Source organism: Talaromyces amestolkiae (assembly GCF_001896365.1).
Source record: "Talaromyces amestolkiae strain CIB chromosome Unknown scaffold19.1, whole genome shotgun sequence".
NCBI lineage: Eukaryota > Fungi > Ascomycota > Eurotiomycetes > Eurotiales > Trichocomaceae > Talaromyces > Talaromyces amestolkiae.
This window is the reverse complement of record NW_024468055.1, coordinates 705,742-729,336: the sequence shown is the minus strand read 5'-3', so window position 1 is coordinate 729,336 and position 23,595 is coordinate 705,742. Positions and strand designations below refer to the sequence as shown.

Here is a 23,595-nt window from a genome sequence, read left to right as displayed (position 1 = left end):
ATACTTTCGACTTTTATGCTCGGAGTCTGGCGTCTCTCATGATATCCTTATTTACATCCACCAATAGACAAAGTCAAACATAGTCGTACAATTCTAGAATTGGCTAAAGAGTAAAGTTGACAAAGGAAAAAAGTGCTCTAACAATATGTGACACGTGACAAAATTAGATGTTTAGATGGAAGAAAAAACCCTCCCAATGAGACCTGTTTTCTCTTCCAGTCTACATGAAAAGCGGCTTTTGAAAAATTACAATCGGAGAAGCTTGACGGCCTGGCCGACAATGGTATCAGGCTGAGGGAAGCTCATCTCCTCGAGCTTCTGGGCATATGGAGTGGGCACGTCGGCACCGGTGACACGCACGGCGGGAGCGGTCAAGTAGTCAAAGCCGTACTCCATGGCGACGGCGAGAAGCTCGGAGCTGACACCATACATGGGGAAACCAGACTCAACAGCCATGAAACGACCGGTCTTCTTGATGGACTTGATGATGGTCTCGACGTCGAGAGGCTTGACGGATCGGAGGTTGATGACTTCAGCATCGACTCCGTATTTCTCCTTAAGCTCAGTAGCGGCCTGGAGGGAGAGACCGACGCATCGGGACAATGTAACAATGGTCAAATCTTTTCCGGGGCGCTCAATCTTGGCCTTTCCGATAGGCAAGACAAAGTCGCTCTTGCGAACCTCCTCGCTCACGGGGAAGGACTGGCCGTAGAGAAGCTCGTTCTCGAGGAAAACGACAGGGTTGGGGTCACGGATGGAGGCCTTCAACAAACCCTTGGCGTCCTCGGCGCTCCAGGGGGCGACGACCTTCAAACCGGGGATAGCTCCGTACCAGGCAGAGTAGTCTTGCGAGTGCTGGGCAGCGACACCGGCAGCGAAACCGTTGGGACCACGGAAGGTGACGTTGCAGGGCTGGATACCTCCGGACATGTAATGGGTCTTGGCGGCGGAGTTGATGATCTGGTCGATAGCTTGCATGGCGAAGTTGAAGGTCATGAATTCACACTATGTCAGTCAGAAATTAGCATCGTAAGGTATGTAAGAGGTGACTGGCACTTACGACAGGGTGCAGACCAGCCAAAGCAGCACCAACGGCCAAACCGGCGAAACCAGCTTCAGTGATGGGAGTGTCAATAACACGCTTGGGTCCGAAACGGTCAAGAAGACCTCGAGTGACCTTGTATCTATTCATGTCCGTCAGCTCCATCTCGCTGAAGAGAATCCGCCACCGTTCTCAGTACATACGCTCCATTGTATTGCGCAACTTCCTCTCCCAAAACGAACACCTTCTCGTTGCTCTCCAATTCCTCAGCAAGAGCCTCGTTCAGAGCATCTCTGACGGTCATCTCTTTGGAAGCCTCGGTGGCATATGTACGGCGGGKTGAGATGGACTGAGCAGCAGCAGCAGGCAATCGGAAAGCTGGGCGAGAAATTGGGGCTGCAATGCGCGACTGAAGAAGACGACCGGCAGGTCGGAGAAATCGGGGAGCAGCCATTGCGCTGTTTGTATTGTGAATTAAAAGGGAGATAAAAGGAAGGAAAGAAGACACAACAAGAACAAATTGAGCGAGAATGGGCAATGCACCCTGAGCGATGAGCGATGGTTGATGAAATGAAGTTTTGGAGGACGGGAAACTATCGGACCGGAACTCTCAGCGAACAAAAGATTTTGGCGTGTAACAAATTAAGAATGCGGATTACCGTACGGAACACCGACCGGGTTGGTCTTGTTGGGATTCCGCTCACCGGCGCCTCTCTCGGTGTGAGATGCCGTATTGTCCGTACCGTAATTTTGCTTATCATCTTTACTCCGTCTCCGTATGTTCAACAAACACTCTCACGGAATTGCTTCATGATCCATCTGTCGCCAGCATCCCTCTCTATTGACGGAACATTCGTATGAGGTCTGTAGTAATCCAACTGCCTTCTCACGCACGCCGAGTGTATCGACTTGTTTCAAGCTCCTAATATAGAGTAGACAACTGTTGGTAGGAATCGTTGCCGTGGAATCCACAGGAGAATATATTTTGTCCACTCGAGAGATGCACAAGAATCCAATGTCTCTCCTCCACGCCCATAATATACAGCCAGACCGTACAGACCCCATGGCGCAAGAATAGAGATAGTGTATCCTAGAGAGATGTGTATAGCGTAGCCAAGGAGGAAGCTGGTGACTCGATCAGCTGCCTGTCTGCCCGCTAGCCAATCAGGTGACTCACAGCTGCGTACCTTCCGAGCTCGAATGTATCACAACATCGCTCCTCTTCTTGTACCACCTCTTCTGTTCTATTATCCTCATCATTCATGCTGAATGACAAGCCTGTTGGCATACACCACAACTGAACACCTCTGAACACCTCACCGTATAAGCCAGCATTCAAGATGGTTGCAAGCAGCTTGCTGCTCGGCGCGCTTCTGACTCTATCTCAGAATGTATACGCTGCACAGCCTGGATCTGCAAGCCCTTTACCAGCAAAGCTTAGAGATATAACATGGGGAAAACTCAATTTCCTGCATACAACTGACACACATGGCTGGCTGGCCGGTCATCTACAAGAGTGAGCCGTGCATTCCTGTAGATACAACGAACTTGACTAACAACTAATTGGCAAGACCATCATATAGCGCTGACTGGGGCGACTACATCTCCTTTGCATCACGCATGAGGGATATAGCTGAATCGAAAGGCTCAGATCTACTGGTCATCGATACCGGAGACCGCGTTGAAGGAAACGGTCTTTACGATGCATCAAACCCCAAGGGCAAATATCTCTACGACATTTTGAAACAACAGCACATCGATCTTCTTTCTTCTGGAAACCATGAACTCTATAAGAAGAACACCTCGGAAGCAGAGTTTCTCACTACAGTCCCCAGTTTTGGAGATAGCTATATCGCTTCTAATATCGATATCATTGATCCTCGTTCGGGTGACTTGGTACCGCTAGGCCCCAGGTTTAGGAAACTAACGACCAAAGTGCAAGGATATCGTATCATGGCTTTTGGATTCTTGTTTGATTTTACTGGAAACTATAACAATACAAAAGTTCAACGTGTTCAAGATACGGTCAAGGAGACGTGGTTTCAGGAAGCCATCCGGGACGAGGACATCGATCTTTTCATTGTATTAGGACATGTCCCCGTACGGTCTGAAGAATACGAAGTAGTGCACAGAGAAATCCGAAATGTGCGAAGCAACATTACTATACAATTCTTCGGCGGCCACTTTCACATTCGTGACTATGCCAGATATGACACGCAGTCATCTGGTCTCGCAAGTGGCCGGTTTATGGAGACCATAGGTTTTCTCTCAATCGACGACGTAAAAAGCTCGACACCAAACTTTAGCCGAAGATATATCGACAATAACTTGTTTTCTTACTACCACCATACAGGTCTCAATGAAACAAGCTTTCCGACGAATCATGGCCGGAATGTTTCACAAATGATACAGCAGGCTAGACATGCTCTTGATCTGGACTTTGTACATGGCTGCGCGCCTAAAGACATCTGGGTAGACCGCACTCCATACCCGGGCGATGACAGTATTTACACATGGCTGGAAACCGAGGTTCTTCCCCAATCAATTCGAAACCCTTCCCGTGACGGGAAGTCAGCTTTCGCAATTGTCAATACTGGAGCTATTAGATTCGACATTTTCAAGGGCCCATTTACCCAGGATTCGACATTCATCGTGTCACCATTTACGAGCGGCTTCAACTATATCAAAGATGTTCCATTATCCACAGCAAAGCGGATAGTAGCTCTTTTGAACGGAGCATCGAAAATCTTGACCGCGTCAAGTGAGGAACCTCACGGTCGTTATTGTCCTATGGCTCCGCCACAGCAGTGCGCATACCAAGCTTCTACTAGGAAAGCTAAATTGACACAACATTCTTTCATGATGCCACATGAACAAGCCGTCATCTCGGAAGTAGACCCTCAAGTGTTTCCGGGCTATACCACAATCGATGACGCAGGTCACGATGGCGACGACACTGTGCACTCTCCTATTGATTTCTACCACGTGCCAAACGTTATTCAGACGTTGATTCAACCTCCTGGGACTGATCTTTCCGAGGAAGCGACTTTGGTAGATTTGGTCTATGTCGATTTTATCGAGCCGTATATCGCTCTAGCAGCGAAATTCTCCGGTCTGCCGGTAAACCTTCCTGCAGACTCGGCTGTATATATGGAGGGGACAATGACCGACCTGATTCAGGCCTGGATCAAGGAGAACTGGAAGTGTGACACTTCGTAGATTTTTTATTGAGCGAACAGTCTTGCATTTTCCATATGGAGAAAATATTATAATACATTCATAGAAGATCAATCAGTCATCGCCCTCATAAACAAAAATGGTCTTTCCACTTCTAAATCCAGAAAGCGTATCCTGAACAGGATCCACGAGCTCCTTCGACTCCTTGTCATACGTCCATTTGACTTCCTGCACAGGGATATCCTTGAACTTGCCCGCCCGCGTCAACTCAAAGATATCCCTAATCGTATTCTCCTTTTCCTGCGCATTCTTGTCGCCCCATTTGCTTACCCAGAACCCATCAAAGACCAAATTCTTGAAAATCAGCAACCCCGACGGTAACGCTACTGGTTTTCTCGACATGGCGCCATAAGTCACCAAATGCGAGTCTGGAGCCAGCACTTTGGCCATAGCAGAAGCATTCTCGCCACCAACGCAATTCAGCGCGAGACGAATAGGCTGTTTACCATCGTTCGTGAGGTCCTTGACAATGCCCCTGAATTCCTTGGACAACAATTCCGCCTCGGTCACAACAGCTGTCGCACCCAAATCCAACAGATCCTGTTTCAAAGCTTCAGTCTCTTCGGGGTTCTCCCTCTGGCGAATCACATTCAACGTCTTTATACCCCAAACACGCGCAAGCTGTATAGCCGCACGACCAACACCGCTATTAGCGCCGTTCTGAATCAACCATTCCTCTCCACTGCGCAGCCAGTCCCAGTTACAGAAATCTTTGATCATGCGATACGCCGTAACGGGGTTGACGCTCACTGTTCCAACCTGCAATGGCGTCAATCCCTGCTTATCGATTTTGATTAATTGACCTTCTTCCAATTGGGCGTGTGTGCGCCATGTTCCTTGTCCAGTGCGTTTCATGACTACCCAGTCACCCTTTTTCAAAGATTGGACTTGCGGTCCTGTGGAGAGAACTTCGAAGGCGCCTTCATTGCCGCCTATGGCGCTCGGCTCGGTTGTTCCTAGGGCGTTGGTGAAGGTGGGTTTGGCTGGGTAAACGCCTTGGATTTGGTTGATATCTGCTGGATTGAGCGGGCAGGCGAGGAGACGGAGGTTGACCTGGGAGCCGCTTGGGGGGCCGATGGAATGTTTGTGTAGTCTAATTCATTAGCTTATATCAGAGTGATAAGGTGGGAGGAGAGCATACTGTAGGACATCTTTTGGCTCCCCGTATTTGGGATATACGAGTACTTTGGCCTGCGTATAGCCGTACGCAGACACGAATCGTTGTGCTGCTACTCCTGCTTGATATCCGCCTTGTATGTTTGTTCGGATGAAGGGAGCTCTAGCAGCTTCCATTGAGGCGCGATATGAGCTTGCAGCTTGACGAATGCTAGGTGCCGATGGCCTTAGAGCTCTTATCGTAAACATTTTGACACTTTAGGCCTCTGATTTCTTTACTAGAAGCACATTGATGTGATGGTGAGGTTCAAAATGTTGTAGAACTACCGAGAGGTTAAAAGAATGACGTACTGTTGAACACCTCGGGACGGATATTCCTAAGAAAATAAAGCGGGCTACGGACTTCATCCGAGCAACATTTATTTACCGACAACACAACATCAACTCATCGAGTGTGTCCCGTCGCACTCGCAGAGCGTCAATGTCACTGCTCCGCGAAGCTGAAAAATGTATCGCTAATCAGAAGCTCTTTACCGAGCTCAATGCTTTTATCACCCCTCTGCAGAGCCTAGGGACGTACGCGGATCGAATTCGGGATGCGGACATTCGAAGGGAGAATGGTATTTATCACCTAAACAAAATAAATTGATACCTATCAAATACTGATATTTGATGATAGGAACATCGAAATCCCCCCTCGACGGCCGTCTAATCGCCATCAAAGACAACATCTGCACCCGCTCCCTCCCAACAACATGCGCCTCCCGCATGCTCGAGAAATTCTCCAGCCCGTTCGATGCGACAGTAATCAAATCCCTAGAAAGCGCTGGCGCGATAATTGGCGGAAAGACAAACCTAGATGAGTTCGGGATGGGATCGCATTCGACGAATTCTCATTTTGGGCCTGTTAAGAATTGGTTTGATACTGTGAATGGGGCCGAGAAGTCACTTTCCGCGGGTGGAAGTTCGGGTGGGAGTGCGGTTGCGGTTGCTACCGATCAGTGTTATGCGTACGTCTTCTTACGACGTCTCGTTTGTGGTGTAAGGCTAATGGTAAAATAGTGCACTGGGTACGGATACTGGAGGATCTGTGAGGCTGCCCGCAGCATATACAGGCATCGTTGGATTCAAGCCTTCTTATGGTCTTATATCTCGCTGGGGAGTGATTGCATACGCCAATTCATTAGACACAGTCGGTATCCTTGCCAAGAAGACATCGACCGTCCGGGAAGTCTTCAATATTTTAAATCATCATGATGGGCATGATCCCACCAACCTATCCACCGCGACACGCTCCCGAATAGCCAACGCCGTATCACAACTCCACTCCTCAAACCGCCTATCCTCTCGCCCTCTCCGCATTGGCGTTCCCATTGAATACAACCTGACCGAAATGACTTCCCCCGTCCGCTCAGCCTGGCTCTCGGCCCTCCGCAGTCTCGAATCCCAAGGCCACACCCTCCACCCAGTCTCCCTCCCATCCACAAAACACGCTTTATCAGCCTACTACATTCTCGCACCAGCAGAAGCATCCTCAAACCTCGCCAAATACGATGGCATCAGATACGGCACCCGCGCCGACGGGCCCGATAAGGCGGGCGAAGAAGGTTCAACCGACTACCTATACGCGCGCACCCGCGGCGAAGGATTCGGCGACGAAGTCCGCCGACGTATCCTGCTGGGATCATTCAGTCTCAGCGCCGACGCAATGGACAACTACTTTATCCAGGCGCAACGAGTGCGCCGACTGGTTCAGAACGATTTTGACTACGCCTTTGCATTGACGAATCCGCTTGGCGATAATGCTGAGGTCGAGAATCACTCGTCATCGACAGACACGAAAGTTGATGTTATCGTAGGACCGACTACAGCCTCGCTGCCGCCGAGCCTGGACTCTGTGACGGAAGATCGGGATGTCACTGTGTCAGCGTCGTTGCATTCGTATGTTATGGATGTGTGTACTGTGCCGGCGAGTTTGGCAGGGTTGCCGGCTGTGTCTGTGCCTATCTCTACGACTGGTGATGATCTGGGATTCAATAAAGTCGGGATTCAGATCATTGGGCAGTATGGTGATGACGATCTTGTCTTGAAAGTTGCGGAGCTGTTAGAGGAAGTCGACGACAGGTCCAAATAGCGCTTCTCTGTTAAAGGCTAGTGTGTACGATTGAACATGTAGGAATACGTTGATTGAGATACCAAAGATTTTTTCATCATTTAAGCAAGAATTTGTTCCATAATATCTTCTTACAGAAGAATTTTGTTTTGATTTCCTAAAGATATACTATCTAACTCATTTCAACATCCTCATCATGCTGTCCTTGTGCAGCCACCGATTCCAGACCGGACATGAGTTGATCCTCATTCCCAACTGTATCAGCACCCTGCGTCCCTACATTGACTGTAACAGTAGGCGGCGCATCAGTCGCCGACATGGCTGCTTGGTACACCGCACCGACACCCTGCTGCACAACATCAACAGTTTGCTGGCCGGTTGCAGGCATGACCGTTGATGAAGAGCCGTTAACGAGTTCGGTGCTGATCACTGTCGGAGCAGCAGCAGAGGTGTTACTAGGACTGGGTCGAGGGTTTTTGGTGTTTTGTTTGGTGGCGGTAAAGCCGGCGTTATTCGCGGTTCTTGTAGTCCCATCTGCATCTGTAGTTTCACTGCCCCATAACATCACCGCTTCAATCTCATCTACCATGTCGGCCACAATATCTTCGACAATTTGATCATTGAATCGTTCCCCAAAGGGTTTCACAACAGTTGCTTGTTCCTGATTCTTCTGATCTTCTTTTTCACTTTTGATATCATCCTCCACAACAGGCGGAGGACCAAACCACCACGGAGGCTCAAACTTGCATTCCACAGCTCCGCCACCATAACAGCTAACTGTAGGAAAGTAGCCAATCATGCCGTCGTCCGCGTTCTCGCGCTCACCGATTCCCAGATTGTTGGTACCGTTGGTGAGTCGACTGGCCGGCGGCAAGAAGGCAAAGAGTTCTTTGAATGGTGTACCCATTTTCACGCCGTTTTTGAATATAGTGATACTCGAACCAGGTAGAGTGCGGAGGGATGGATCTTCGCTGTTGAATGGAGACGGTGGACCGAAAGTAGGTGTTTCTTTCAAGTTAAAGGCATAGTCGCGGAGTTGTTTTGAGGGGTATATATTGGATTGTTGCCAGCAGAAATCCGATTTGAGGTGAAAAGGTACCCGGTCTCGAATGAAGTTTGTGACTGTAGGAGATGTAGTGGATTGTTTATCAGACGAGGGGTCATATGTTCCCTCGACGACCTTTTTGTGGACTGATAAAGGAGGTAGCGTGATGAGTAGGCCAATAACATCTCCCTCGGCAATATCCTCGCCTTTGTCGAAAAAGTGCTCACAGCGCATGCGATTGATCACCTCCCCGTTTACATCGCGTATGCCATATCCATAACAGTCAACTCCGACATTGACGTCTAGTTCTGCTTCTCGTCGGGCAAACCCAAGCCGGACATGACCCCTTGAAGGCTTGGTGGAAGATGCATTTCCCTCAGTCGTCGCCGTAGGTTGCGGATCCCTAACAATACCACTAATCACCTTCGCTTCGTAATAATATGCGCCTTCTCGTGCGCAGACATTGGCTCGAGCGGAATGCCATGCATCTGTCGTCGTAACTGCCAGCCCATCTTGTGTAAATGCAATCGCCGAGGGTGAGTCCTCAAAACTGAAACGAGCATGATATGGCGCGACGTCGGTTTGTCGATATTTTATATTCGTAAACTTTGGATCAGAAATCGCATAACTATATCGGAACCCATTCTTGTTGGTAAGTTTATCGACCACCTCGTAGAAATCCCAGCTCTGTCCTATCACATCTGAAGACTTCCTACACATGAAATTCATCTGCCTTGGTTGCGGTGGGTATAAATCCGACGTTCGAGGTTCAGCCAACAGTGCCGGTCTAAGCATAGACAGTAGGTTAGACGGCCTTCCCGAAGCTGCTGCCGCCAAAGCTGCCTTCTTTCGAGGAGGCGGCGCAGCTACATCTGCATCGAGTCCCTTAGCCTCACGCTTTTTGCGACTGTCTCGTTTGTTTCGCTTAGATCGTTGTTCGCCTGTTGTGATAGGAATGCTGGGGGCAGGTGAAGCCTTGGCTACTTGGGTATCGGTTATGGTTGGGACGCTTGGAGCTGGGGAATTGATATTTGAAGAGGCAGCTGAGGAGCCGATGCCATGCTGAGTTGACGCCATGGTCTTTCAGTATGTCGGCGTTGCTAGGTGTGGTCGCGAATGATCCTAGTTTTGATAACAGAAGCTTCAACTCAATGTTTAATAGCATCTGTATATATCGTCAATGGCGCTTGTAGTGACTTTTAGTCAACTGCAACATCAAAGCATGAACTGTTCACGAGTTGTAAGCTCCTTCCGAGCGAGGCTTCGGAGCAAGAAACGCGTCGCGAGTGCTCGCTACGAGACCACTTCGTACTTCAAGTCTTCGATATAGGTGATCAAGGTTTTTTGAATGTGATTCAGGCGACAACTGTCGTCTCGAGTGCGTAATTGAGCTATCTGTCGGATCGCGACTTCCCAGACTGGAATTTCTGGAATGAAGAGCATCTCCGGCGGCTGGCGGTGAATTTGTTGATGGCCATATTGCCGGCAGAAGGCTTCTTGGCAAATGAGCAGGATGAGGCGGTATGGCGAAGAAAGGCTAGTCCCAAAAGTCTCAACCTTCCACTTTGGGCGTACATTTCCAAAAGAAGAAATTTTCTCCAGGATTTTAAGCAATTGTTCAGTAAGAATGGGACAGAATGCTTTGGTGATGGATTTGTCACAGAAATATATCAACGTATTCTTATTCAAGGAGCTGCGCTCGTAATATGTTATGCATTTAGTGACTAATGCTAATAGGAGGAAATCAATTTGAAATGATCCAAAGCCCCCTTCCCAAGCCTTCCTAATACTCTGAGTCCAGCCCTATCAAGTCCTTCACTTCAGACGGTGGTAACAACAGTCTTCGTAAAAATCCTTATTCTCCTCATCGTATCATAGATCAAAGAGGCAGCTTCGCAAACACCCGTCAACATGCCTGGTAGCACTTGACTTTGTGAACAGGACTTTAAGAACAGCAATGAACATATTTGTCCACTTTTGGACGTTGAAATCATTGATGATACCCACTAAGTTGTTGATGAAAACCTCGAGTTGAACCACTGGTATGTCTTCCCCTATAAAAGAGAAAACGTCAATCAGGATGAACACAGCTTGGCGCTTTGAGTTGATGAGGAGAACGTGTAGCAAGTGACACAAAGCAGGGGTGGCGTAAAACTTGAAATCATTGATAAATGCATCATCGTTGATAGCGAATTGTGGGTTAGTAGAGAGCAGCTGTGCATTCAAGTTGCGAAGTATGCCTGCTAAGCACCCATATTTGTCATTTTTGTCAGCGTGTTGACCACATAGCTAAAACAGAGGTAAGACCACGCCACGCCAGGTTAGCATGCGGTCCAAGATACAGGGCACAGTTTTTAGTGGTGACGCATGCTCTTGTAGGTGACTGAGATCCATAGACCCATTGGCTATTAAGTTAATCGAAGCGGCTGACTGATACCAGCTAACAAATCTGTATCCTTCAACAGGGTTATAGCGTGAGCGAGCGGAGAAGACGAAATGACTCGCTCGGCATCCGCGATAGCCTTTTCAATGTCACTTGTGAGTAGACTGGGAGATACAGCAATGATTTTCTGTAGTCCAGACGCGTCAATGAAGCTGGCAGATTTCACCAATTTGATGAAATTCGTTTGCAGAGTCTTCAATACCGGCTTTGATGGCTTGATCTTCAATGTCTTTTCCATATGATTCTTGCGGAAAGATGGATTCCATAGTATTTTCTGTCTTGAAGAATTAGTCAAACGATTTCTGTGTCATCGAAAAAATGAATCATACTAAAGGCCGACTCATCCATGCATTTTACCCTTATTTCTTTGGCATGTTTCGTGAAGAGTCTGAGAAATTTCGTGAAAATTTCTCGTTGGCTTGGATCTACATTCGAGAGTAGTTAAAGTACTCAAGGCTTACAGATCTTCAAAGTAAGAATATTGATGGTGTAACAATGATGTGGAAGTCAAAAATAGGGAATAAATGGACATCTAGGGTAAGTTGCTACCTTGGGAATACATCCAATGTTTTCTTTTTTCCATTATACTTGATGGCGGCGGATCAATTTTGTGAGCCTTTTTTTGCATGAAATAGTTGGTACACTCCAATTCGCGAAGTGGTATCGTCAATATGTGACAAACTGTGTCAATTCGGGCTTGTGGAGTTGAAGGCTGTGTCAAATATAAAATATTCACTCAGCTTCTGACAAAGTCAATCTCGTGTCACGAAGTGCTCGGAAAATTTCACCAAACATTGTAATCTAAATGAGCTTCCTGAGCGGTCAAACCTCTGGTCATTAAATGTGAATCCTACTGGTACTTGACTCAGTTTCGTCTCATCATGGCCTCTAAACTGTCCTGAATCAGGAGAAGACTCATAGGTGCTTATCAAGGACCTGGCCATGCTTCCATGTATTTCCTGGTATACATTTTCCTGCCTGATCACCCTTTGTAGCCCGGTCTTAGAAGCTGTGAAGCCGGTTATATATAGGCCATTACACATTATTAGGGTTTTCATCAGAATTTCATTGGAAAAAAACCAGGTACATGCTCATTCTTCTGTCTAGAGCGGTACTTCCCTTTTGACTCGTATATTTGGCCACAATGCTTTCATGAAAATGGTTATATGTGTAGGAGGAGACTGAATTCTTGTTGGGAGAAAAATAGCGGGGAGCTGATAAGCTTGGTCTTATCGGCGTATCGCACAGACCAGACCGCCACGGCAGAAAAAAATAATTCAGAATCATCACCACGGTATAACCGACAACCATTCATCATTCTGGACACGGCATGGGCGTACAATACATACCTGAAGAATAACTACGAATTCACACAGATTAAAGAAATGCCCAAAGCAACAACCCCCTCCCGCTCCACCGGGCGCAGACACAACCCTCTCGCCGACGACATCCTCTCCACCAGCCAGGTACGAACGAGCACAAAACCCGGCAAGAAACGCTCACACAAGTCCGCCAACGGCGACGACGATGACGATGGAGTCGAAAACAGAAAAGAAGGCTTCATAGACGCCAAGGCTTCGCGCAAGATTTTACAAATTGGTCAAGACCTCGCCGACGAAGACGCTGCGGAGCAACAGAAAATTTTGGATGAGGCGGGCGCCGGCCAGCAAAATAACAAAGCGTTTGATTTTTCGACCAGGTTTGGGGATGAGGGTGATTATATTTCGGACGACGAAGAGAAATTTGAGGAAGGGGATTGGGAGGATGAGGATCTTGACAGAGGAGTATGCCCTTGCCTTCAGAGTAGTAAGTGGGAAGAAACTAACTAACAGACGTAGGAGGTCGATCCAACCGATTTGGACATGTTTAATAAATTCATCCCCGCCGGTGACCAAGATCCTATTTTCGACCCGAGCGAGGAAGGCGAGGAAGGCTCGGGGGTAAATCTTGCGGATTTGATTTTGCAAAAGATTGCGGCATATGAAGCGAATCAGTCTGGTGACAGTCAACAAATCAAAGGAGGGGGTGCGCCGGAGGATGCGGTACAGATCCCTGCGAAAGCATTGGAAGTATATGAAAAGTATGCCTTTTCCTTGTGCACTACTAGTGAATGAAGCTAATTGTCTATAGAGTTGGCATGATTCTTTCGCGGTACAAGTCAGGACCTCTGCCCAAACCATTTAAAATCCTGCCTACGTTACCTCAATGGCCTACACTTCTCGATATTACGCGACCTGATGCATGGACACCCAACGCCGTCTACGCCGGAACCAGGATATTCATTTCTTCGAAACCGGCGATTGCGCAGCAATTTATCAACATGGTGCTCCTCGAACGGGTGCGCGACGAGATCCACGAAACCCGCAAACTCAACGTGCACGTCTACAATGCGCTGAAGAAAGCGCTTTACAAACCGGCCTGTTTCTTCAAGGGTCTGTTGTTTCCGTTGATTGCCACGGGGACATGCACACTGCGGGAAGCGCACATTGTCTCTTCCGTTATCGCTCGCGTGTCCATCCCTGTCTTGCACTCTGCTGCCGCATTACTGCGACTATGCGAAATCGCAGCAGAGCAGACGTCCGCATCGCTCTCCTCGGAAGGCACGGGCGCAACCAACATGTTCATCCGCGTCTTCCTCGAAAAGAAGTATGCCTTACCGTATAAAGTGATTGACGCACTCGTTTTCCACTTTCTCCGTTTCCGTGCCATGGACAATGCCGAAGATAGCATGATGGTTGATGGCCGTCCGTCCGCAGCAGCAGCATTGAACTACAAACTCCCCGTGCTATGGCACCAGTCCCTCCTCGTGTTTGCGCAGCGATATAGGAACGATATCACAGAGGACCAGCGCGAGGCTTTGCTTGATTTGCTGCTTGTGCGCGGACACAAGGAGATTGGACCTGAGGTGCGACGAGAGTTGCTTGCGGGACGAGGACGAGGTGTGGTTGTGCCCAGTGAGGAATCTGCAGCAGCTGCTGCTGCGGGTGATGATACCATGGATGTCGAGATGTAATTTCTCGACTACGTATATACATGATGCATAGACATGTTGACGAGTTTTCTTTGTTAATAAAACTTTAGGCTGGAAGTACTGTTATGTTGGTTGATTATAGTCGGCGTTGGTTGTTATTTTTGTTTTGCAGTTCAATCGATGATCATCTTATTTCGAGTCAGCAATCCTACCATGACCACAATGTACGTTGGTTGGTTCTCTAATTGCCACTCGAGATGTCAGCGTACAGTTGGTTATTCGCCGAGGCTGTGGAGGACTCGCTGCAGCGAATGGTGGGATTATATTCCCCGCTTATGCAAGTCCACCAACGCTGACTTACGCTATCCTTGGTACGTAGTAGCCAACGTCTCATTCTCGAACGCTTAATTATAAGTAATTACTCCGGTGTTGAGCCGTTCTCGCAGTAAACCACACTGGATTATTAGGCTATTTGAGGGGTAAACCAAGCCTCTTGGAGAGTGGCCGGCCCCTGGAGTTTGTGGAGTGTATGCAGGAGTCAGGAGTGTCGTACGAGTCCATAGGTCTATCCCTGCACTCCGTAAATCATCCGTGCTACGTCGGAGCAGCAAATCGTGGTGTGTGAGCCGACATGCAACGCTGCTGAAACGATGTCTACGAAGTACGTAGGTGGACAGTGGAGATAGGGCGGGGGCCAGAGTTGGTGGTGGATGTCCAGCTGTACTACGTAGTCGGCTACATTCCATTCCATTCCGCGATACGAATTGCTCGCCAGGAGAGGATAAAGTGAATATGGGATTGATGGCATGGTAAAAGAAATAGAGTCAGGATCATAGTTTGAGAGGGGTAGTCTTTCGTAACAAGGGGAAAGCCGACAATCCGAGAGAGGGATAGAAAGAAAGAGGAGAGTAAGGGATGAGACAGTGACAGTGGAGATACTCCGCTGACGCCACTAAGTCCTCCCTACATAGTAGTACACAGTGCGTCGGGGCTGGCCCCTGACTGGCTGCACTGCCCGACGTCACGTGACTAGCGACAGGCCACGGTGTCCTTATAAGCGTGGCTGCCTGCCCTCGCTGAGATGCCTTGGTTGACCAGGCTCCGTCCTCGCCCGCTTTATACTTACTCTCGCTTTGACAAGAACACCTGGCCTTTCGACTCCTTCCACGCGACTAGACGTCACCAGAGCGTCTGGATCTTCACTCGACAATACACTCTCACACCGTGACCCTTACACAAAGTGAACACTAAGTGAATTTCTACGACCTCTGGACGACTACAACTACAACTAGATCGACTCGTAATGGACACTCTATCGCCGATGGACATCCTCCGGGACTCCACCCCCATGGATGTCCCCCAGCTCACCATCTCGCCGGCAGACACCTCGCTTGATGCGTCGTCGCCGGCCGAGATCAAGGAAGAGACCACAGATGAAAAGAAGCCTGTCAAGAAAAGAAAATCATGGGGCCAGGAACTTCCCACCCCAAAGACCAACCTCCCTCCCAGGTTTGTCTCGTCTAGCCCTACCGCTGAACCACCTTACTGACTGTTGTAGAAAACGAGCCAAAACCGAAGATGAAAAAGAACAGCGCCGTATTGAACGCGTTCTCAGAAACAGAGCCGCGGCACAAACCTCCCGCGAACGAAAACGTCTCGAAGTGGAAAAACTCGAAGGCGAAAAACAAAAAATGGAACAGCAGAATCAGTTCTTGTTGCAGCGACTCGCGCAGATGGAGGCGGAAAACAACCGCCTGAATCGCCAAGTCGCGCAGCTCTCCGCTGAAATCCGTGGTTCCCGCGGCACAACTCCCATGACCGTGATTGATACCGCCTCTCCCACACTAACTCCGACGCTCTTCAAACGCGAAGGGGAAGACTTTACCATGGACAAAATCCCTTTTCCCACCCCCTCCATATCCGACTACTCCCCAAGCCTCAAGCTGGAAGATCTGGCTGAATCCGCCGACCTGACACAACATCCTGCAGCGGTGTTGTGCGACCTGCAGTGTCAGTCGAAGGATTCGAAGGGTCTTCCAGCAATCCCCTATTCGTCGACTTGGAGCAGCCAACAGTGGCAGCAAATGGCGCTACTACAGCTCCTCTTTCTGACGATGACTTCCGCCGCCTATTCAACAGTGATTCTTCCTCTGAGTCAGATTCTGAATTGCATGAAAGCGGGCTCCCCTTTGACCTTCTCGACGGAGGAGACGTATCGGCATTTGCCTTTGATTCACTGGTTGATTTCGACCCCGACCCTGTCGTCGGCCTCGATGACCTCGTCGACTCATCGATCGGTCTTTCGGATGAGAGTGCTCACTCGACTTCTAGCATGCAGCCCAGCCTTGGCGCGTCCACTTCGAGATGCGACGGGCAAAGCATTGCAGCTAGCGGTTGAAGCGCTCCCAAAGACTGTTGAGAGAGTAGAGGGGCACGAGACGATGATGCGGTGGGAGTCGTTGTTGACCATGGCCTGGGCGATTGACTCGATACAATCTAACCGACTGAAGGTCAAGACCCCTCGTGCACGCAAAATGAAACGAACCGGTATGCGGAGTTTTGGAGTTATGGGAATGTATCAGAAGCCTAGAGCTTAGTACTGTATTCTACATTATTAACATTTTCCTCTGATTTGATTTGTAACTGTAGTGTAGTGAGACGTAGCTAAGCTGATGGTGTAAGTTCTAAGTAGCAGCTAGAGGCAGCAAGATAAGCGCCTAGTGGCCGCCGCCGCCCGCTCCCCGCCTGTCACCTGGACATCACCTACATGTTCCGTTACCCTCACTACAACACTCATACCACACCTATCAATTCACAAACACCATCAAAATGCCCGTCCGAGACCCCATCTTCGAAGCTCGCACAAATGTCAAGGTATTACTTTCCTTTTGTCCCGTCATCAAGAACCGTACTGACTGCGTGGGTGACGGACAGCTCCATTCCAACCGTCTCAAAAAAGAAGCCCTCCGCGCCGAAGCAACCTACAAATCCGAAAAAGCCAAAGCAGACAAAGCCATGAAGAACCGTGAATTCCAAATCGCGCGCATCCACGCCGGGTCCGCAGTTCGCGAGAAGAAGAGACAGGTAAACCTCAAAGCTGAAGCTGCGAGGGCGGATGTCATTATCAACGAACTCAAAGCCGCGCAATCGACACGGGACACCTCGCGGACGTTGGCGCTGGCGTCGAGGGGCTTAGATGCTGCGAGCAAGAGCGTGAATTTGGAGCATCTGCTGGCGCATGCGAATAATTTCTTGGCGCGGAGTGAGGATTTCAAGATTGCGTCGAATGCGATTTCGGATGTTGCACAGGGAGTCTCGCAGCAGGAGTATGGTGCTGAGGGAGAGTCAGAAGTGGACAAGATGATGGAGCAGTTGGCGGATGATGCGGGCGTGGATTTGAGGAATGCGCTTGATGCGGAGACTGCTGCTGCGCCGAAGGAGGATGTGAAGGAGCGGGCGCCGGCCAGCAAAGCAGTGGATGCGGACGTGGAGGATGCATTGGGTGCGAGGTTGAGGGCTCTCAGGGCTACGGGTTGATTGTCTTGTTGTATTGCTCTTGGTTGGATTTCGTTACGGAGTTGTTTCGGTGTTTACAATTATGACATGTTAAGCGTATTGAAATTATATATTGGTTAAGACATGATACGAATCTATGCATTTTTCTGTTTATAGCAGGTCGATAAGTGCACCCTATCTGGATATACATCATCCAGACTACAAATTATCAGTGGATAATAGTCCACGCGGTACTTACAGTTACGTAGTAGGCTGTGCAATATCATCGCCACTCAATTGCAGAGCTCGGACTTACAAGTGCCAATCGCGACTGATCGGGTAGTCCAAGCCGAATTGATCGGCCATATGAACTTTTCCCGGGACGAACACCGACTTTTCACCATATAAGTCGTAGATAACCATCTAGATCAATTCCACATCTTCTTTTTATTTTTGAGAAAGCTGGACAATAATTGACAGCAAGCTGTCCAATCAACCAAAATGTTGAGTTCTATCCTCCACGAACTAGGCCTCGTATCGCTCTACCACTCCCCCCTGGACACAAAACTGCTCTGCTCGCAACGCTTCGTGCGCCTGTTTGCCTACGGCGGCTCAACACTCATCCTCGCTTCTTTCTTATCAGCGCTAGACATATCCGATGATCGCATTGGATTGTTCATGACGCTGACGCTGGTGGGCGATGTCGTGATCAGTTTTTTTCTCACATTGTTTGCGGATCGGCTAGGCCGAAAAGCGGTGTTGTTGTTGGGGTCGGCGTTGATGTGTGGGAGTGGTGTTGCGTTTGCGTTGTCTGGGAATTATTGGGTTTTGTTGCTTGCGGCGGTGTTGGGGGTTATTAGTCCTGGGTAACCCCTCTTTCCATTTCTGGGATTGTTGACCATTTCTGACGAGTAACAGAGGAAATGAAATAGGCCCCTTCCGCGCCGTCGAGGAATCAACTATAGCCCATCTCACGGCCAAAGAGCACATGAGCGATATCTATGCTTGGTACTCGTTGATCGGCACTGCGGGCACGGCCCTGGGCATGATGGTGTGCGGATGGGTCATGACGCTACTTCAAGAAACGAAACATTGGGATTTTGTACCTGCGTGTCGCGTAGTGTTTTTCATGTATGCCGGTGTTGGCGCCGTCAAGTTTCTGCTTACGATGGGATTGAGTAAGAAGGTTGAGGCTGAGAAGAAGAAAGCCCCAACGACAACCAACGGCGCGAGTGAGACGGATCCATTGCTGGTTTCCGGTAGCCAGGAAGAGACTGTAGCCGTCGTCCCGCCAAAGCAGAGAAAGCTGTTCTACCTCCCTGGGGTCGAGGCCGAGCTCGTCGGGCTGGTGACCAGTCTCTTACTCCTTTTCGGCCTCGACTCATTCGGCTCCTCTCTCGCCTCCTTGTACGTCTCCCAAAACTTCTATGCTTTGATTTACTGACTCCTGCTAGATCATGGATAACGTATTACTTCCGCCGCAAATTCGGCATGTCGGACGGTGAACTCGGCTCCCTCTTTTCTGTGACTAGCATCATCCAAGCAAGCTCCATGCTCCTCGCCTCCAGCATCGCGAAACGCTTCGGCAACGTGCGGACCATGGTCTTCACCCATTTACCGTCATGCATCTTCCTCGCTACAATGTCCCTGCCCAACTCCCTCCCGCTAGCAATGACACTTCTAATCGGACGAGCATGCACACAAAACATGGATGTCGCGCCGCGCGCCGCGTTTTTGGCAGAAGCTCTCCCCGCCGAGCAGCGCACGGCGATCATGGGGACTATCAATGTAGTCAAGACGACGGCGAGTAGCGTGGCGCCGCTGTTGACGGGTGTGTTGTCGTCGAGTGGGAAGTTGTGGGTGTCGTTTGTGCTGGCGGGTTGTCTGAAGATTATGTATGATTTGGGAATTTTGGTTACTTTTGGGGGAATGGAGAGGGAGAAGCGGAGGAAGGCGAGGGCTGCTCAGGAAAGCGATGACGCTTGATCTGTCCTATGGTTGGAGGAGGTATGTACGAGCACAAGCACTATATAGATTGGTTATATTGCATCAATGGATGTATGTACACTATTATACATTGATATACAATGATATACATGGGTATACATGGAGATACATGAGAATGTATGCAAATGGCCTGTCATAAGAAGTATATAATCTCGGCCCTATGATTGGTCGATCCCCAAGCACCTCATGCCATCTCAATGACCTCACCCTCCATCTTCAACGTCTCCCATCATCTTGTCTCAAGTTCCTATCGAAGATTCAAGATTCAAATGAGTATATTTGAACATAAATCCAATCACACCCACTCGTTCACGAATGTAATTCGCCATTCCTATCGCTCCACCCCTGCCGACTATCTAGGTTAAGTGTACGCCGTGAACGCGTCACCACAGCTTCTTAGTCCCGAAGCCACCGGCGGTCCTGGATGTACTTGAGATCCAGTGGAATGACTCGGATTTCTTCTGCCTAGATTTCATTCATTTGATCTCTACCAACGGTGATATAATTGGCCACGATTTGGAGGGATTTGATTACGTTAGCCGGTCTTACGTATTGCGTACGACTGCGTACGTGCTAGTCAGAAGGCTAAAAGGCTTGATTTCAATGAGTTGGGTGGGATTATTTTGATTTATCCTACTTCATCCAATTTCCATCTATATACCTGTTTGTCGTTTGGATAGAAGAAACTACAAGATGAAGACGGCAGTACTGCTTTCGGCGGCGTCGTTGGCGGCTGCGTTTGTGATTCCGGGGAATGACCAGCAGCTTCTCGAGGCGTTGACGAAGGATGTTACGACTACGACTGGTGGTATTGCGTCCGCTCCCGAGGAGGTGGTTCCACCAAAGGGAAAACTCGGTCACCATCACGACGACGAAGACGAGAAGAGCGGTTTTTCAGCTGGAGTTGATGTGAAGCAAAAGTGGAATCGTGTTGCTGGATTTGCGGATGGATTGGAGAAGAGTGTGATGCAGTTTGAGGAGGTTGATTTGGAGTGGTTGAGAAGATCGGATGAGCGGCCTTTTGGACGGGAGATGGGGATGGAGAAGCAAAAGCACCACAAAGAGGAGAAGCATGGCAAGAAAAAGCATCACAAGGGTGAGCATGCTCCAGAGCACGAAGTGGATGAGTTCGACATCCCCGCATGCCCTCATCACGCCGGTCCCCGCGGTCATGGCTTCTTTTCAAAGGCTTTTGGTCGGTTGAAGCACATACTCGGTTTCCCAGCACCGATGTTTGATGGCCCTCATGGCCCTCATGGCCCTCATGGTCCTCATGGTCCTCCTGGTCCCCCTCCTCACGGCCCTCACCATGGTCACGAAGAACCTCCCACCAGCACCATCTACGAGCAAATCTCCAAGAGCAAGCACACTCGCATCTTCACACACATCATCAATCAATACGATGAAGTAGTGAAATACCTCAACTCAACCTCTGCCAACTATACCATCTTTGTCCCCATAGACGCTGCATTCGAAGGTTTCGATCACCAGCATCACAACATCAGCAAGAAAGCCATTCTGCACTGGCTTGAGTATCACATCTCGCCGGAGGTTTATACCATCCACGACTTTTTCGATGTCCAGACTGTGCCGACTCTGACACACGAGGAGACCAAGAGCAAATTCCCGCAGCGTATCAGCACCTCATTCACCCACAAGGGATTGACGCTGAACTTCCACTCACACGTCATCCGTCATGACATTGTACGCTCCCCCCAAGATACATATATAGAATTAGACTAACAGAATAGCACGCCACAAACGGTGTAATCCACGCAATCGACAAACTCATCATCCCCGCCCTCTCCGCCAAAACCGTCATCGACCTCGTCCCCTCGCTCTTCAGCACATTAGACCTAGCACTCGTCAAGACCGGTCTCATCGACGTTCTCGACCCTAAAAAATCCAAGATCGGCGGTACACTCTTCGCGCCTACAAACAAGGCATTCGCAAAGTTGCCGACTAAAGTGAACGCATTCCTGTTCAGCGCGCCAGGCCAGAAGTATCTCAAGGCGTTGCTGAAGTACCATATCGTGCCTGGTCATACAGTTTTCACAGATGCGTATTACAAAGCCAAGGGTGACGATGAGGAAGATGGTTTGCTTGCTAAGAAACACGTATGCTCCCTCCCCATCCTTTTATTTCATGACGACCCTAATGATGATATAGCTTGACGTCCCGACCTACCTCGACAAGAAACCCATTGCCATCGACATCCGCAATTTCCATCGTCTGACTCTGATGACAGTCAACAAACACACGCCCGTTTCGGTCGCCAATGTGCCTGTCAAGGAGGGTGTTGTGCATTTGGTGTCGTCCATTCTGATCCCGCCTCATAAGCATGACCACGATGCCGATGTCCCTGAGATCGAGCAGAAGGGACACGAGCACGAACATGAACATCATGAACTCACCGTCCAAGAACTGATGGATCGACTAGAGGCGTATGTCGAGTAATCGACCATCACTCACTAATCCACTTCCCGACTTGATTAAATTACATTCTTTACATTTCATATTACCGATTTGACAGACGACAACAGGGTTGTTCCATGTCTCATCATCATTTTTCTTTTTTATCTGATTTGATTTGAATACTTGTCGACCAGACTGATTTCCTCTTATTTTGGCTGTGATTTAAATGGTATTTTGGGTATATTAAGTTTTCTTTAAATTGACTCTGATTCTATTCAATATATCGTAGATATCTAGTAGATAAGAGTATGCATGTTGGTGTGAACATGATGTATCCTGGCCCTGGAATTGTCAGCAGCAACGCAGAATCTCAGGTTCACTTCGTCAATTGACGCAGATTCAAGTCTCTGCTGATGACACTGACATGCTCGAGCTCCGATGTCCGAATGCCGGACTCGGCTCTGCGTGGGGTTGAACATATTCTCTGTTCATGTTCTGATTGAGATATTCCTGGATCTTTAAATAGATTCTCAAGAAACCCTCTGCTTCTTCCCCGCATCAAACACATTCCCTCCTGCAACAACATTTCCTGCAAATTTGCGCTTCTTCGCCTCCATCGCCTCCATTTCCCTTCTCATAATCATTTCCTGCTGCGAGACTTTTTGTTGCTGCGGGACAAAGGCAGATTTCTTGACGGATGCGAATGCATTTGACGGTTTGACGGCGCTTGGTTTGGTGGCGAATATATTCTTCGGCTTGGTTGTAGACGATGAGAATGAGATTGATGTTTTTGCTGCTGCTGCTTCAGGCTTTTCTTCAGGCTTTTCATCATCAACTGGCGGTGATTGAGATGCAGACTTCGCGCCAAAACTGAGTTTAACCTTTTCACCCTCCTTCCTCTCCAATATCCCCTTCTCCTCCGACTCCTCCCCACTACCGCCTTCAGCCTTATCAACAGCAGCAGCAGCCTTGGCCATTTCCGCTTTCCGTGCCCTCTCAATCTGCTGCTGAATCAACCTCTGCTCCCTCTCCTCATCCCCCTTATCCTGCCTCTCCTTCTTCATAACCGCCTCCCTCTTCTTCAGCGTTTCCGGCCTATTATCAACCCACGAAATAAACAACCCCTTTTCCGTCTCCTCGCACCTCACAATCCCCTCCCTCCCTAGATGCGCCGCAAACTGCGTCAAACTGGTCCATTTCGTCGCATTCATATGCACATGAGACTTATTACTAATAACCTGCTGATAAAAATGGTTCACATGCACTTTCTTTTCTCCGTGGGTGGTGCGTAGCAGCTCAACGAACTCGCGCTGGAATTCGGATGAGTATTTGTCAATAGTGCCTTTGGAGTTCTCGCCGATGAGCAGCATTTGCCGCACGTGCGATTCGGATTGGACGTGGCATTTGAAGCCGTTTTCGTCGCGGCAGGCCTTTTCGCAGGGCTGGCAGTACCAGCGTAAGCGTGTAAGTCCGCGGGACTTGAGCTTGTTGCTGATTGCTTTGGTGGAACCGGCTTCTGCGCGAGGCATTTTGGCGGTGTTGTGTTGTGTCGTGTGAAAAAAGAAGTGAGGTTGTTGTAAGAAGAGAGTTGGGTATGCGACAGAGAGAATAGATGTGGAGTGGCTGGGCGGGTGTGGCACGTGCTTACTTTGCCACCGACGAAATACGTAGTATGATTGGTTGACATAGACATACAACAGGTACATTCGAC

At 49.0% G+C, this 23,595-nt stretch overlaps 11 protein-coding genes across 11 annotated transcripts; 7 read left to right on the top strand and 4 right to left on the bottom strand.

The window, feature by feature from the left end:
* Positions 1 to 246: 246 nt before the first annotated feature.
* On the bottom strand, positions 247 to 1,496 carry BHQ10_008567 (uncharacterized protein; the record flags this gene model as incomplete). Its single annotated transcript, XM_040881386.1, has 3 exons — positions 247 to 1,005; positions 1,061 to 1,184; positions 1,246 to 1,496. The coding sequence occupies 3 exons, from the start codon at positions 1,494 to 1,496 to the stop codon at positions 247 to 249; spliced, it is 1,134 nt and encodes a 377-aa protein (XP_040737069.1).
* An 886-nt stretch (positions 1,497 to 2,382) lies between these two features.
* On the top strand, positions 2,383 to 4,261 carry BHQ10_008566 (uncharacterized protein; the record flags this gene model as incomplete). Its single annotated transcript, XM_040881385.1, has 2 exons — positions 2,383 to 2,558; positions 2,614 to 4,261. The coding sequence occupies 2 exons, from the start codon at positions 2,383 to 2,385 to the stop codon at positions 4,259 to 4,261; spliced, it is 1,824 nt and encodes a 607-aa protein (XP_040737068.1).
* Positions 4,262 to 4,333: 72 nt separating this feature from the next.
* Positions 4,334 to 5,572, bottom strand: BHQ10_008565 (uncharacterized protein; the record flags this gene model as incomplete). The annotated part of the gene is made up of 2 exons (XM_040881384.1): positions 4,334 to 5,372; positions 5,421 to 5,572. 2 exons carry the CDS (start codon positions 5,570 to 5,572, stop codon positions 4,334 to 4,336), a joined length of 1,191 nt encoding a protein of 396 aa, XP_040737067.1.
* Positions 5,573 to 5,876: 304 nt separating this feature from the next.
* Positions 5,877 to 7,529, top strand: BHQ10_008564 (uncharacterized protein; the record flags this gene model as incomplete). The annotated part of the gene is made up of 3 exons (XM_040881383.1): positions 5,877 to 6,015; positions 6,075 to 6,405; positions 6,458 to 7,529. The coding sequence occupies 3 exons, from the start codon at positions 5,877 to 5,879 to the stop codon at positions 7,527 to 7,529; spliced, it is 1,542 nt and encodes a 513-aa protein (XP_040737066.1).
* Positions 7,530 to 7,680: 151 nt separating this feature from the next.
* Positions 7,681 to 9,630, bottom strand: BHQ10_008563 (uncharacterized protein; the record flags this gene model as incomplete). The annotated part of the gene is made up of 1 exon (XM_040881382.1): positions 7,681 to 9,630. The coding sequence occupies one exon, from the start codon at positions 9,628 to 9,630 to the stop codon at positions 7,681 to 7,683; it is 1,950 nt and encodes a 649-aa protein (XP_040737065.1).
* A 2,751-nt stretch (positions 9,631 to 12,381) lies between these two features.
* BHQ10_008562 (uncharacterized protein) lies at positions 12,382 to 14,009 on the top strand (the record flags this gene model as incomplete). The annotated part of the gene is made up of 3 exons (XM_040881381.1): positions 12,382 to 12,780; positions 12,835 to 13,076; positions 13,127 to 14,009. The coding sequence occupies 3 exons, from the start codon at positions 12,382 to 12,384 to the stop codon at positions 14,007 to 14,009; spliced, it is 1,524 nt and encodes a 507-aa protein (XP_040737064.1).
* A 1,261-nt stretch (positions 14,010 to 15,270) lies between these two features.
* BHQ10_008561 (uncharacterized protein) lies at positions 15,271 to 16,564 on the top strand (the record flags this gene model as incomplete). The annotated part of the gene is made up of 2 exons (XM_040881380.1): positions 15,271 to 15,476; positions 15,526 to 16,564. The coding sequence occupies 2 exons, from the start codon at positions 15,271 to 15,273 to the stop codon at positions 16,562 to 16,564; spliced, it is 1,245 nt and encodes a 414-aa protein (XP_040737063.1).
* Positions 16,565 to 16,796: 232 nt separating this feature from the next.
* BHQ10_008560 (uncharacterized protein) lies at positions 16,797 to 17,504 on the top strand (the record flags this gene model as incomplete). The annotated part of the gene is made up of 1 exon (XM_040881379.1): positions 16,797 to 17,504. One exon carries the CDS (start codon positions 16,797 to 16,799, stop codon positions 17,502 to 17,504), a length of 708 nt encoding a protein of 235 aa, XP_040737062.1.
* Positions 17,505 to 17,963: 459 nt separating this feature from the next.
* On the top strand, positions 17,964 to 19,448 carry BHQ10_008559 (uncharacterized protein; the record flags this gene model as incomplete). The annotated part of the gene is made up of 3 exons (XM_040881377.1): positions 17,964 to 18,328; positions 18,381 to 18,869; positions 18,917 to 19,448. The coding sequence occupies 3 exons, from the start codon at positions 17,964 to 17,966 to the stop codon at positions 19,446 to 19,448; spliced, it is 1,386 nt and encodes a 461-aa protein (XP_040737061.1).
* A 714-nt stretch (positions 19,449 to 20,162) lies between these two features.
* Positions 20,163 to 21,926, top strand: BHQ10_008558 (uncharacterized protein; the record flags this gene model as incomplete). The annotated part of the gene is made up of 3 exons (XM_040881376.1): positions 20,163 to 21,173; positions 21,221 to 21,586; positions 21,639 to 21,926. 3 exons carry the CDS (start codon positions 20,163 to 20,165, stop codon positions 21,924 to 21,926), a joined length of 1,665 nt encoding a protein of 554 aa, XP_040737060.1.
* Positions 21,927 to 22,414: 488 nt separating this feature from the next.
* BHQ10_008557 (uncharacterized protein) lies at positions 22,415 to 23,413 on the bottom strand (the record flags this gene model as incomplete). The annotated part of the gene is made up of 1 exon (XM_040881375.1): positions 22,415 to 23,413. One exon carries the CDS (start codon positions 23,411 to 23,413, stop codon positions 22,415 to 22,417), a length of 999 nt encoding a protein of 332 aa, XP_040737059.1.
* Between the last annotated feature and the right edge of the window lie 182 nt (positions 23,414 to 23,595).